The following is a 14,414-nucleotide window of genomic DNA, read 5'->3' as shown; positions in this document are numbered from 1 at the left end:
GATTTTATCTATGACCCTCTGCTTACCTGACAAGAAGTCCTGCTCATTCTGCCACCAAACTTTTTTAATCCCCATTATATCTGACTTTAGGCTATCAGTTACCCTTTTTAAATTTTCTAACCTGCCTGCCCCACATTCCACGCTCTGACCTGTAGATTGCCAGTTTTGTTTTTCCTGATGACAGTATCGTCCTGAGTAGTCCCCATGCAGATTTCTGAGTAGGTGACTATTTTACCATCATATTATTTTACCAAAGAGGATGCCATCACCATTTAACCATACAGAAGAGCTGCACGCCCTTGGGAAAAATAACAGCTTTAGTTTCCCCTTGCTTCCAGCTGTTCACAGTGCTAGCACAGCAAGGCCATGTTGGTTTATGTTAAAAGGCCATATCAGTCAAACATCCAAACTGTTGCCCATGCAGTGACTGAAAAGGCTGCTGCTCCTCTTCAAGAACCATGCGTTTGTCTGGCTTCTTAACAGATACCCTTTCATTGTGGTTGCATCTACAGTATGGATATCTGTATCATTGAGGTGTGCAATCCCCCCCATCATGGCAAGGTCTGTGTTTCATGGAGGCCTACTATTTACATAATCCTTTGTCTACAGCTCTCACATTTTATAATTTTACATAACCAGTTCTGTTAAAGGTTCACTATTCACAATATAATATTATTTGCACAGCCTCAGTAGCTATCTATAGGTTGACCCAGCTGCACTCTTAACTCTGCAGCTATGAAGTCATTCCACCTATGTTTGTATGCCACAAACATTTTATGCTTTTTCAGTGTTTTAGTGTTTTGGATAAAAGATTGATTTTCTACAGAAAAGAAACTGCTAACAAATGTAGAATCGTTGACCTATCAATTCAGGCACGAGTATGTGGGGACCCCAAGTAGAACAATAATCGAGTGCAAAAAAAAAAAAAAAAAAAAAAAAAAGAGAGAGAGAGTGTTATCCACTTTCTCTTGTGAAATTTCTAGGAGGCTCCAATGAAGTGTTACAGCTCATTTCAGTGTTCTTGATACATAATGCTCACAGAGAAACTATTTTTAAGTAGCCTCATAAGTTTTTGTTAGTTCAAGTGTAGCAAATTAAATAATGTCAGAATTCTGGGATTGTTTATCATAAAACAATGCCTTTATTACAAAGTCTGTTAGTATGGTAGTTGCTCTAACTAAACTGTTGTAATATTTATTTCAGGGCACTCTCAAAGTTTGATCTCTCGCAGCTTAGCCTTCAAACTCTTCCGGAATCTTATCGACAGAATCTCAAACTACCAAGAGAGTATGCAAAGACGCCAGTGGATGCTGCAAGGCGACCAGAGGATGTTCTGCCGTACATTCCCAGTAAGTACTATCTCACCTAAGCACATTTCTGGAAATTTATGTGCAGGGGACATGGAAAACTGTCACAGATTTGATAAACTATACTCGGAATGTGCTGAGAAGTATTATGGTTAATTTCTGTATCAACTTTTTTGTATAGAGAAGGAAATGTATCATCTATTAGCTGAGATTTGATGGCTACTGTTCTAATAACAACAAAGTATTTAATAGTTAGCAAAACAAATTCTTTGTATATACATTATGATTCAGTTAAGTAAGAGATTAAGCTGGTATCACAGCCTTATATGAATACCCGACTCTGGTGAGAGTAATTACTAGAGCTGTGCTTTACTCGGTGATATGAAATGCTTGGGAAACAGAAAATTAAGTGTTAAAATAAGCTATAGTTGTTCCTTACGGAAAGCTCCTTTCTTTAAAATTTGTTTGTCCTACTAAGGACCACATGGAATAACTTATATATTATTTCTTTTTCTCCTTTCTATCTTTCCTGCAATTTTTTATCCGTTTCCAATGTTCTTTCTTCTTTCTTCTGTCCATGTTGTCCCTGTCTTTTTCTTTGTTTTCTCCTGGAACCTATTGAAACCTTCGACTTTTGTTTCTTCTTGTTCTTTTTTCTTTCTTTTTTTCTTCTTTCTTCTTTTTGTTTCTTCTATTTCTTTCTCAATTTCTCCATTTCCCTCGGGCCTGCTTTAATTTTTTTACCCACATCGTTGATGTTTTAGGGTTTCTGTCGAATGACTAAAAAATTATTTGTGTTAGGCTGTTTTCATCTAGCCTTTTTAGGTGTCAATAGACTGCAACTCTTCTCTTCCTCATTGTGTCTGATATTCACTCTTTTTTTTCATAAACTTCTTTATTTCTTCTTAATTTCCATTTCCCATTGTCATATTTTGGTCCAAAGATTTCCCTATTTATTTTCCTTTCCTTCTTTTCTATTTCACTTGATTGTTTGGCTTTATTTAACGAAAGGCATTCTGGTTTAATGACAGTATTGTACTGCCAAAGTTTTGCATTTATGGAAATACATTTCTTGTTATACAGGCTTTTTGTTAGTTAAAAATCCACCTACATTTTCCTTGCCCTTGCTAGGTTAGCTTCTTTGTCTAATGTGAATTGCCACCCATCGATTCTGCAACAAGAAATCAAGTAGCTTATGCTTGATTTAAATCTCTCCTTTTATTGTACTATTTTTTTTTTTTAATTTATGAACTAGCAATCTATATAGTGCAAAAGAATTATGTACAGGGTGATAATTATTGAACTATTTGAAGAAAATGTAAATTGTTGTTGTTGTGGTCTTCAGTCCTGAGACTGGTTTGATGCAGCTCTCCATGCTACTCTATCCTGTGCAAGCTTCTTCATCTCCCAGTACCTACTGCAACCTACATCCTTCTGAATCTGCTTAGTGTATTCATCTCTTGGTCTCCCTCTATGATTTTTACCCTCCACGCTGCCCTCCAATACTAAATTGGTGATCCCTCGATGTCTCAGAACATGTCCTACCAACCGTTCCCTTCTTCTAGTCGAGTTGTGCCACAAGCTCCTCTTCTCCCCAATTCTATTCAATAAATCCTCATTAGTTATGTCATTTACCCATCTAATCTTCAGCATTCTTCTGTAGCACCACATTTCAAAAGCTTCTATTCTCTTCTTGTCCAAACTATTTATCGTCCACGTTGCACTTCCATACATGGCTACAGTCCATACAAATACTTTCAGAAACGACTTGCTGACATTTAAATTTATACTCAATGTTAACAAATTTTTCTTCTTCAGAAACGCTTTCCGTGCCATTGCCAGTCTACATTTTATATCCTCTCTACTTCGACCATCATCAGTTATTTTGCTCCCCAAATAGCAAAACACCTTTACTACTTTAAGTGTCTCATTTCCTAATCTAATTCCCTCAGCATCACCCGACTTAATTCGACTACATTCCATTATCCTCTTTTTGCTTTTGTTGACGTTCATCATATACCCTCCTTTCAAGACACTGTCCATTCCGTTCAACTGCTCTTCCAAGTCCTTTGCTGTCTCTGACAGAATTACAATGTCATCAGTGAATCTCTAAGTTTTTATTTCTTCTCCATGGATTTTAATACCTACTCCGAACTTCTCTTTTGTTTCCTTTATTACTTGCTCAATATACAGATTGAATAACATCGGGGATAGGCTACAGCCCTGTCTCACTCCCTTCCCAATCACTGCTTCCCTTTCATACCCCTCGACTCTTATAACTGCCATCTGCTTTCTGTACAAATTGTAAATAGCCTTTCGCTCCCTGTATTTTACCCCTGCCATCTTCAGAATTTGAAAGAGAGTATTCCAGTCAACATTGTCAAAAGCTTTCTCTAAGTCTACAAATGCTAGAAACGTAGGTTTGCCTTTCCTTAATCTTTCTTCTAAGATAACTCGTAAGGTCAGTATTGCCTCACATGTTCCAACATTTCTACGGAATCCAAATTGATCTTCCCCGAGGTCGGCTTCTACCAGTTTTTCCATTCGTCTGTAAAGAATTCGCGTTAGTATTTTGCAGCTGTGACTTATTAAACTGATAGTTCGGTAATTTTCACATCTTTCAACACCTGCTTTCTTTGGGATTGGAATTATTATATTCTTCTTGAAGTGTGAGGGTATTTCGCCTGTCTCATACATCTTGATCACCATACGGTAGAGTTTTGTCAGGACTGGCTCTCCCAAGGCTGTCAGTAGTTCTAACAGAATGTTGTCTACTCCGGGGGCCTTGTTTCGACTCAGGTCTTTTAGTGCTCTGTCAAACTCTTCACACTGTATCATATCTCCCATTTCATCTTCATCTACATCTTCTTCCGTTGACATAATATTGTCCTCAAGTACATCGCCCTTGTATAGACCCTCTATATACTCCTTCCACCTTTCTGCTTTCCCTTCTTTGCTTAGAACTGGGTTTCCATCAAAGTTCTTGATATTCGTGCAAGTGGTTCTCTTTTCTCCAAAGGTCTCTTTAATTTTCCAGCAGGCTGCATCAGTCTTACCCCTAGTGAGATAAGCCTCTACATCCTTACATTTGCCCTCTAGCCATCCCTGCTTAGCCATTTTGCACTTCCTGTCGATATCATTTTTGAGATGTTTGTATTCCTTTTTGCCTGCTTCATTTACTGCATTTTTATATTTTCTCCTTTCATCAATTAAATTCAATATTTCTTCTGTTACCCAAGGGTTTCTACTAGCCCTCGTCTTTTTACCTATTTGATCCTCTGCAGCCTTCACTATTTCACCCCTCAAAGCTACCCATTCTTCTTCTACTGTATTTCTTTCCCCCATTCTTGTCAATTGTTCCCTTATGCTCTCCCTGAAACTCTGTACAACCTCTGGTTCTTTCAGTTTATCCAGGTTCTATCTCCTTAAATGCCCACCTTTAGCAACAAATTACTGCGAGCGTATACTTTATTCACGGTGTAAACATCACGACAAGTATTCAGATTTGGATTTTGACATGTTTGATATGTTTACCATCATTGGCGATGATGTGGTGCAGACAAGTAGCGAAATTCTGCATGACCTGCTGAGGTATAAGAACATTGATGGTGTCAGTAACCTTCTGAGTGGCTGTTTTCAGCTCAGTAGTGATTTTGGATTTACTGCTGTACACCTTGTCTTTGAGTTGAGATAAAATGATCACTTGGCATTGTTGGCCAGGAGGCCCTGTCTGGGAAAGTTTGGTCACTGCATGTATTATTTCAGGTGATGCCACATTGGGCAACTTGCATGTCACTGATGATTAGATGGTGGTGAGGACTCACAACACCCAGTCCACTAGTGGAGTGAAACCTCCAACCCTGTCGGGCATTGAACCCAGGCCCGCTACATGGTAGGCAAACACATTACCACTCAGCTAAGCAGGTTGACACCTTGTCTTTGATATAACTCCACAGAAAGGAGTTGCATGTGTTCAGATCCGGAGAATATGGCAGCCAATTTAGTCCCATGACAGTAGCCTCTGGGTACCCCAGAGCCAGATTGCCGTCCCCATAGTGCTTCTCCAGGATACGAAATACTCTCTTGCTTCAATGGGGTCGAGCTCCATCTTGCATGAACCATATCTTATTGAAATCAGGATCACTTTGAATAATAGGGATGAAAACATCTTGCAAAACCTTCATGTACTGTCTGGTAGTCACCGTGCCATCAATGAATATCATACTGATTATTCCGTGACTGGACATTGCACACCACAGTCACCCGTTGAGGGTGAAGAGACTTCTCAATCATGAAATGAGGGTTCTCAGTCCCCCAAATGCGCCAATTTTGCTTATTGATGAACTCATCCAAATGAAAGTGAGCTTCATCACTAAACCAACTATTCATGTGCATACTAATTCCCATCATGCCCCACGACTAACCGTGCAGTTTGAATGTTCTAACACAAATCATTCAGAATTTATGATGATTTTATTTCTTATAGTTCAATCATTGTCACCCTGTACCTACTGATAGCATTAAACTTAAGATTTTATTCTGCTGTGTGAATAAATCTTTAAATTGTTAGCATGCAGCTATATTTGAAGACAAATTAATATAACAACCTGTAAACGGACACGTTTCGTGTCATTATATGTGTATTGACACGATTTCCACTTGTTATCCACCTGGCCCCCTAGGGATTTTACACACAGTTTTTCATTTGTTCAAACAACTTAGGTGAATGCAATTGGATGACATCTTTGACAACTACCAATATTTTGACGCTGGACACTGTAATGGAACCATTATTGGTAGACTTGCTAGTAACTGATCACAACCACCTATTTCCAGTAAATACTATGTTGTTGGCCTTCTGGAGAATTCCAGAAGGAACAGTTTTGTGCAATATGGTGTGGAGCCCCATGTTAGATCACACACATTTGTGTAGATAGGGAGAATCAGTTTAGTACGGCGGAATGGCTTTTGGTGATGGTAGGTGCGGCACCAGTGCCAGAGAACATTTATATCATTGAAGAAATATTTGCATGATTAAGAGCCTGAGAAGTACAGTGAATAGGGGAAGTATTTGTACAAATGTGGAAGTAGTTTTGTGAATTTGAATGTGAGGTATTGAAAGTTCTAAATGGAAAAGAGGATCATAGAATATTATGTGAATGGCAGCCATTGATACCACATGGCAGTTTGCATATTGTTAAGGTGACTTTCAACATGATAGGAAATCAGCAGAACTTACATTGTTTATTGACTGATATCATTTATTGACTGAGCTAGAAAGACAGTCAAACCTTTCTCAGCATAATTTACAAGAGGAATCTTTTAATTGTGCTGGTTGGAATGAGTTCTGTGAGACTGTGTGAAACAGACTAGGGACTATTTACTTGTTTTAATGGGTAATAAGCTATATTTCAATTGAATAGCTCTTTTTATCATTCTAGGGATACCACAACCTTAAGGCAATGACATTAACTGATAGACTACAAGATGTTGACTGAACAACATATGACTTGTCACAACTGCAAGGGGTATGGTAGACACCTGTCATACACAGACCCAGATAACCCTTTACAGTTGCTAAAAGGGCTGTAACCTTAGATGGTGGTCAAAAAACACATGTCACACAGTGTTTCCCATAAAATGCAAGAAGTCTTATTTGAAATGCTACCTGTGTAAGGCCAAAAGGCCATAGACTTAGGGGCTACCTTATTAACTTCATCAATGACCTACATCACAGGTAGTCGGTAGTGTAATGTTTGCCTGATCTGTCCTTCAGTTTTAACATTCTAGTGAAAAGTCACTTCGAGGTGTGCTAATTCAGCTGAGAAACTTCCAGGGTCTGAGGTGATGTGGACCATATGAACCAGGTATGAAGTACCCCTTCCACTGAGGCAGATGCTGATAATTATCAGCCTGAAAAGTTTCATGTTGCAAGTGACTGTCACAAGTCTTAACTGTCATTGTGCTGTTCCCTCCTAGATTATATGGCTATCTGATGATCGACAAGGAAGGGGTTCCTCTTACACCTGTAGTGACATACATTGCATATCTTGTAGCAAAACATGTTGCTACTCTGTTGAGCCCACTGGTAGATCAGAGTGGACGTTACATTAAGTACCTGGCAGATTTATTACACCAGTTTGGGGATTGGGCTTGAATGACACTGACACTTTAGTAAGTTTTGATGTGGTCTCTCTCTTCACTCATGCTCCTCTGTCTCTTTCATTATTGTTAATTGGGGTTAGGTTTGGTGTTGAATTAACTAACTTATTTGAAGATGTGTCAACTTCTATTTGCTTTTTATTCAGTGAACAGCTCTATAAACAAATAGATGGAGTAATGGTGGTGAGCCTTTGCCACCTCTTATTGCCAATCTATTTATGGAAGATTTTGTGCTGTACAGGCAGCATATAAGGGTACTAACATGCTGATATTGCTGTGAATCCTTGGTGTCACACAATACAATGTAGTCTTCTTCTCAAAATTGTCTTTAATTGGTGGTCTAACAATTCAATAACAGTCAGAATACTACTGATGCGGGTTGGAAATCCTTCTACTTTTATTTATATAGAAAGTATTGATGACTGGTTCACAGTAGTTCCTCTTCATATTATTAATTGTTCAATGGGCAGAATATGATTACTAACCGTGTTGTGATCAATCCAACTTCCTTAATGTAAAAACTACCACCCACAATAAGGCTGACGCAGTGGCAATATGTCTAATACAGATTCCCATATTGAAGTAGGATGAAAGCTGAATGCAACCCCATTTTTTACTTGTGACTATATATTATTCATTCTTCACATTGAAGTATCACTCAGATTGTAATCAGAGTGCTGTTCTTTTTACACATAAATGTTGCCAGAAGAATTCCCAGTCATATACTTCTACCACATACATGACCTTAACATGATTACTGTATACAAACTTTGTCACTGATACACTGGCAAAATGGTTACTGCTTGGTAATTATATAAACTGACGAAGAGATGTTAAGTGGGTGATTGCTAGCTGCAGATTGTTGACGTACTGTCTGGTGGGGGTATATAAAGACACATGTAAGGCTGATTGGTGAAACTGATAATTATATTTTGCTTTATAATATTATAAGTGTTGAATTTAGTAATGACATCATCATATTTTATATTGTAATAATTCAGATTAACTGTATGTTGGATGACTGAAAAATCATAAAAACGAAAGTTGCTACTCACTATATAGCGGAGATGCTGAGTCGCAGATTGGCACAACAAAAAGACTGTCACAAATAAGCTTCAGCTGCCAGAGTCATTTGTGTGTGAGTTGCATTTGAATGCGGGTGTGTGCGCGCGCGCATTGTGTGTGATATATATATATATATATATATATATATATATATATATATATATATATATAAAAAAAGAAAGATGAGATGACTTACCGAACAAAAGCGCTGGCAGGTCGATAGATACACAAACATACACACAAAATTCAAGCTTTCGCAACAAACTGTTGCCTCATCAGGAAAGAGGGAAGGAGAGGGGAAGACGAAAGGAAGTGGGTTTTAAGGGAGAGGGTAAGGAGTCATTCCAATCCCGGGAGCGGAAAGACTTACCTTAGGGGGAAAAAAGGACAGGTATACACTAGCACACACGCACATATCCATCCACACATACAGACACAAGCAGACATATTTGTCTTTAAATATGTCTGCTTGTGTCTGTATGTGTGGATGGATATGTGCGTGTGTGCTAGTGTATACCTGTCCTTTTTTCCCCCTAAGGTAAGTCTTTCCGCTCCCGGGATTGGAATGACTCCTTACCCTCTCCCTTAAAACCCACTTCCTTTCGTCTTCCCCTCTCCTTCCCTCTTTCCTGATGAGGCAACAGTTTGTTGCGAAAGCTTGAATTTTGTGTGTATGTTTGTGTTTGTTTGTGTGTCTATCGACCTGCCAGCGCTTTTGTTCGGTAAGTCACCTCATCTTTGTTTTTATATATAATTTTTCCCACGTGGAATGTTTCCTTCCATTATATATATATATATATATATATATATATATATATATATATATATATATATATATATATATATATATAAAAACAAAGATGAGGTGACTTACCGAACAAAAGCGCTGGCAGGTCGATAGACACACAAACATACACACAAAATTCAAGCTTTCACAACAAACTGTTGCCTCATCAGGAAAGAGGGAAGGAGAGGGGAAGACGAAAGGAAGTGGGTTTTAAGGGAGAGGGTAAGGAGTCATTCCAATCCCGGGAGCGGAAAGACTTACCTTAGGGGGAAAAAAGGACAGGTATACACTCGCACACACGCACATATCCATCCACACATACAGACACAAGCAGATGCCAGCGCTTTTGTTCGGTAAGTCACCTCATCTTTGTTTTTATATATAATATATATATATAGTCGCGCAACATTGGTGACCCCAACATGATATCCGATGGTCACTAATGTGAAATTTGACGATCACTAACGCTCCGTATTGTGCCGCGTTGTGTTAAATACGAACATCTGTGTCAGCCGCGTCACGCATCTTCCGTGTTTCATTTCGCCATAATTCATGATGGCAGACCCACCACCTACTGCAGAAGGGTCTACTGGCACAGTAATTAATCGCGTGACAGTAAAACTGCCACCATTTTGGCAACAGAATCGTGTGCTGTGGTTTGCTCAAGTAGAAAGTCAATTTGTGCTAGTGCACACAACCGCAGACGAAACGAAGTACAGTTATGTAGTTGCTGCACTCAATGACGATATGGCCACAGAAGTACAAGATATTCTGGCGTCACCACTGAGTACTGATCATTACACAACCATCAAGAACGCTCTGATTACCTGGCTCTCACAGTCAGAGACAAAGAGATTGGAGAAGCTTCTCTGCACAGAGGAGCTAGGTGATCGCAAGCCATCACAGCTACTATGCCAACTGCGTACATTAGTGAGCAATGCGGTCACTGACGACATTTTGCGGAATATTTGGCTATCGCGCCTGCCACCTGACTTGCAGAAAATATTGACAGTGTGTGCTGGCGATCTGGATGCATTCGCACAAACCGCGGATCGCATAGCGAAATGTATCTATCCGTATGCAATGCAACAGTTTGCTCACAACCTCGGGCAGATAACACTCTCACCACGCTACAAGCACAGGTTGCCGAGCTCACCATGCAAGTAGCTGCATTATGGACCCAGACTACCAGCCGACGATCTCGTGGCCACCGCTCACCAGATAAGCGCAGCCGCTCACTTTAGTCAACAAGAATCTGTTGGTATCACCGATGATATGGTTCCGAGGTGCGCAAGTGTAAACTGCCGTGTGAACAGGGAAACTCAGCTGGAAGTCAATGATGACAGCCATTGGCTCTCCAGACGGCAGCATTCAACTCTTTTGTACCGGAACATAGCACAAAGTTACAGTATTTGGTAGACACGGGTGCTGACGTGTCAGTCTATCCATCTGCCTGTCTGCCATGTTGCAAATGTGATGACTGCCACCTTTTCACAGCCAGTGGTTCCACAATAACAACGTATGGTCATGTCACATTAGTTTGGAACTTGAGCCTGCAGCGCAAATTTGAATGACAATTTGTCATAGCAGATGTGACGCGCCTCATAATTGGAGCAGATTTTTTATTATTTTATGGACTCTTACCTGACTTCCATCACCGACGCCTTCTTGACCCTCCTACCAACCCAGCAAGCCAAGGTCGAGTGCGTTGTGTGGAAGACACAGCAGTACTGGTGATTACTGGTGATTCTCCATTTATAGAGCTCCTCAGACAGTTCCCTGAGCTCACATGCCAGACTCCCACACTAGCACCTGTGCAGCACTCAACAGTGCACTATATTTTGACTACACCTGGGCCACCACTACATGCCCGACCGCACCGCCGGAATTCTCATACTTGGTAGCACAAGGAATATGCTGCCCATTGAGCAGTAGTTGTTCATCTCCTCAACATGTGGTACCAAAGAAGAATAACGGATGGCATCCATGTGGCAACTACAAACAGCTCAATCCAGAACCATTCCAGTCCCGCATATCAAAGATTTTACTTTCAGTGTCCACGGTAAGCAAATCTTTTCTACATTGGACTTAGTTCATGCATTTTACCAGATACCTGTGGTACCTGACAACGTTGCTAAGACAGCTGTTTTCATGCCGTTCGGATTCTTTGAATTTATCTGAATGCCTTTTGGGCTTTGTAATGCTGCCCAAACGTTTCAACGGTTCATGAATGAAGTGGCACGTGACTTAGACTTCTGTTATGTGTATATTGACAACGCTTCGGTCATGTCAAATTTAGAGGCAGAACACCTATCACACTTATGACAGATCTTCACTCGTTTACGTGCACGTGGCCTGCTCATTTTGAAGTGCATTTTTGGAGCATCTGAAGTACAGTTCCTAGGCTACACTATCAACGCTCAAGGCATACAGCCACCACGGGAGAAAGTAGACGCTATACTGAATTTTCCCCAGCCTATGACGCTTAAAGAATTACGTAGATTTCTTGGCATAACTAATTTTTACTGTCTATTCATTCACAATCGTGCCTTCCTAGCCTCGCCACTAAATAAGTTCTTGCAAGGTTCACCAAAGCCGAAAGACAAACTCCAGTGGAACAGTGAGACGAGTTGGCATTTAACAAGCTAAGACTGCCATTGCAGAAGCTACATTGTTAGCACTCCCAGTTCTGCAGGTGCCTCTCGCCCTGATGGTCAACGCATCTGCAACTGCAGTCGGTTCTGTATTGCAATAGCATATAGACAGGCACTGGCAGCCCTTAGCCTTTTCAGTAAAAAGCTATTGCCATCTCAACAGAATTGGTCCACCTATGTTTGCGAACTGTATGCTGCATACGCTGCTATTTTGAAATTTCGTCACACGTTGGAAGGACAGCAGTTCACTCTCATCACAGACCATAAGCCACTAACATATGCTTTCCGCCAGCATCCTGAGAAGGCATCGCCACATCAGCTGCGACACCTTGACTATATCGGACAGTTCACCACTAATATTGTCAACTTTGAAGGAGAACTAAATGCGCCAGCTGATGCACTCTCCAGGACTGAAGCCTTCACTGAAGCAGTTGATTTTGAAGCTCTCGCCATAGCGCAACAATCTGATAGTGATCTCTGAGATTTGTTGGCGCAACCATCAGGCCTACAACTCCACCATATTACACTGCCACTGTCAACTGTGCTGCTGTATTGTGATGTCGCCACCAACAAACCGAGACCTTTTGAGACTATTGACTTTCACCAACAGGCAATTGCCTCTTTACATAACTTGTCGCACCCTGGAATATGAGTCACTACCAACGTGGTGAAGCGAGCTTTGGTCTGGCCACACATGGAGAAACATTACAAGCAATATGTGCGATAATGTGTGGCCTGTCAATGGAATAAATTTAGCTGGCATGTTAGGTTGCCTCTTGGCACATTTCTTCCTCCAAATCAGAGATTAGATCATGTCCACCTAGTCCTCGTAGGACCTCTCCCACCATCAGAAGGATATGCCTACTGCCTTACAGCCATCGATCATTTTACACGCTGGCCCGAAGTGTTCCCGATCGCCGACATCACTGCCGAAACTGCCGCGACTGCATTCTTCAGGGGATGGACCGCCCATTTTGGAGTGCAGTTATGAATCACAACAGACCAAGGAAGATAGTTTGAGTCGTATTTGTTCAAAGAGATCTCTATCCTGCTGGGTGCAAAGTGCATTAGAACTACAGCTTACCACCCATCAGCAAATGGGTTAATTGAATGCATGCACCGCCAACTGAAAGTGTCGCTTCATTGTCACGACTCACAGCGTATGCGTCACTGAAAGAAGACCTGAATGCCATAACTGCAGAACTTGTTTATGGCCAGCCGATACAACTTTCCGGCGAGTTCTTTGCTGATGTGCCAGACAACAGCATTGACACTTCAGATTTTGTACAAAATCTGTGTACACAAATCCGGCAACTACACCCCGTTGCTCCAAGGGATCAGCAGGCCCGTCGCCCATTTGTGTTTGATGAGCTACGGGAATGCCAACATGTCTTCTTACGGCATGACACAGTATGCAAGCCGCTGCAGCCACCCTACGACGGACCTTATCGTGTCATCAGTAGGGAGGACAAGACAGTCAATGTCGATGTGACGGATACACCAACCACCATCTCCGTCGACAGGCTCAAACCAGCTTTCCGCACTCCCTACACTGGTACGGATGCATCTACACACACTACGGACATGACCGAAGCCCCAACCACTCCACTGCACATCACAGGTCAGCCTCAATGGACGTCTGAGGCTACCTCTAATGCTCCATCAGCAGCCTGTGCATGAGCCATTGTAACCTGGTCCGGATGACTTGTCTGTTTCAACAGACAGTACCATTGACACCAAAGGGGGATTGGTGAAGTGCAGTGTTACGTGCAGTATAATGCTGCGTGCGAGTGATTGCCATTTGTAATTATTATCTCTGGGGTAGTCTCTGACTTATGTTTCCTCATTTGTTTTTATGCTGTTCTGATGTTTAATTTTCTAATAAAGGAGTTGTATGAGTTACAGTGTGTTTTTATGTTGCAATTAAGTAAATACAACTAGTCCCGCAACAAACTCTTTGGTAGCTTCAGTATCTCCATAGTGGATTACAAGGTTTTATGTAAAATTCTGAGGTTCACAAGCCCTGTAATTTATTCAGTTTCTTAATTACTGGCGTATTTGGATTATTACTGTTTGGTTCAGAAAAATAAGAGCAATAAAAGTATAACATTATGTCTGGGGTGAAACAAGCTTAATAGTTCAAAAATTGAAAGTAATTCTGGGTGATTGGGAGTTTTAATTAATATTAAATTCTTGGTTAATTACTTTTCAGAGTATATAAACTGCTAATTGGAGAGGGCAAAATTAGAGCTATCCAATGAACTAAGTCTTTTTGTAAGTAAACAGTCATTGGTTTGTGGAATTTTTTTGATCACATTATATTGGAATGACTTCAATTACAAATTTTTCTCAAAGGAAAATGTTTTGTGGAAAACTAACTAATGCCAGCTGCACTCAAATAATCTGGTGTACTGTGAATTTTAATAAAATACTGGCTAG

The 14,414-nt window shown here is 40.6% G+C and overlaps 1 protein-coding gene across 3 annotated transcripts in view; it reads left to right on the top strand.

The window, feature by feature from the left end:
• The window catches only part of LOC124615316 (focadhesin), a 292,146-nt gene that overhangs the window by 134,022 nt on the left and 143,710 nt on the right, over positions 1-14,414 (top strand). For all 3 annotated transcript variants that reach the window (XM_047143114.1, XM_047143113.1, XM_047143115.1), the window contains exon 12: positions 1,204-1,349. In XM_047143114.1, the coding sequence (XP_046999070.1) occupies positions 1,204-1,349 (146 nt within the window). The remainder of the gene's footprint in view (positions 1-1,203; positions 1,350-14,414) is intronic.

This window comes from Schistocerca americana, chromosome 5 (assembly GCF_021461395.2).
Source record: "Schistocerca americana isolate TAMUIC-IGC-003095 chromosome 5, iqSchAmer2.1, whole genome shotgun sequence".
In the NCBI taxonomy this organism is placed as follows: Eukaryota; Metazoa; Arthropoda; class Insecta; order Orthoptera; family Acrididae; genus Schistocerca; species Schistocerca americana.
Note: the sequence above shows the minus strand (reverse complement) of the source record. Positions and strands in the feature narration are given on the sequence as shown.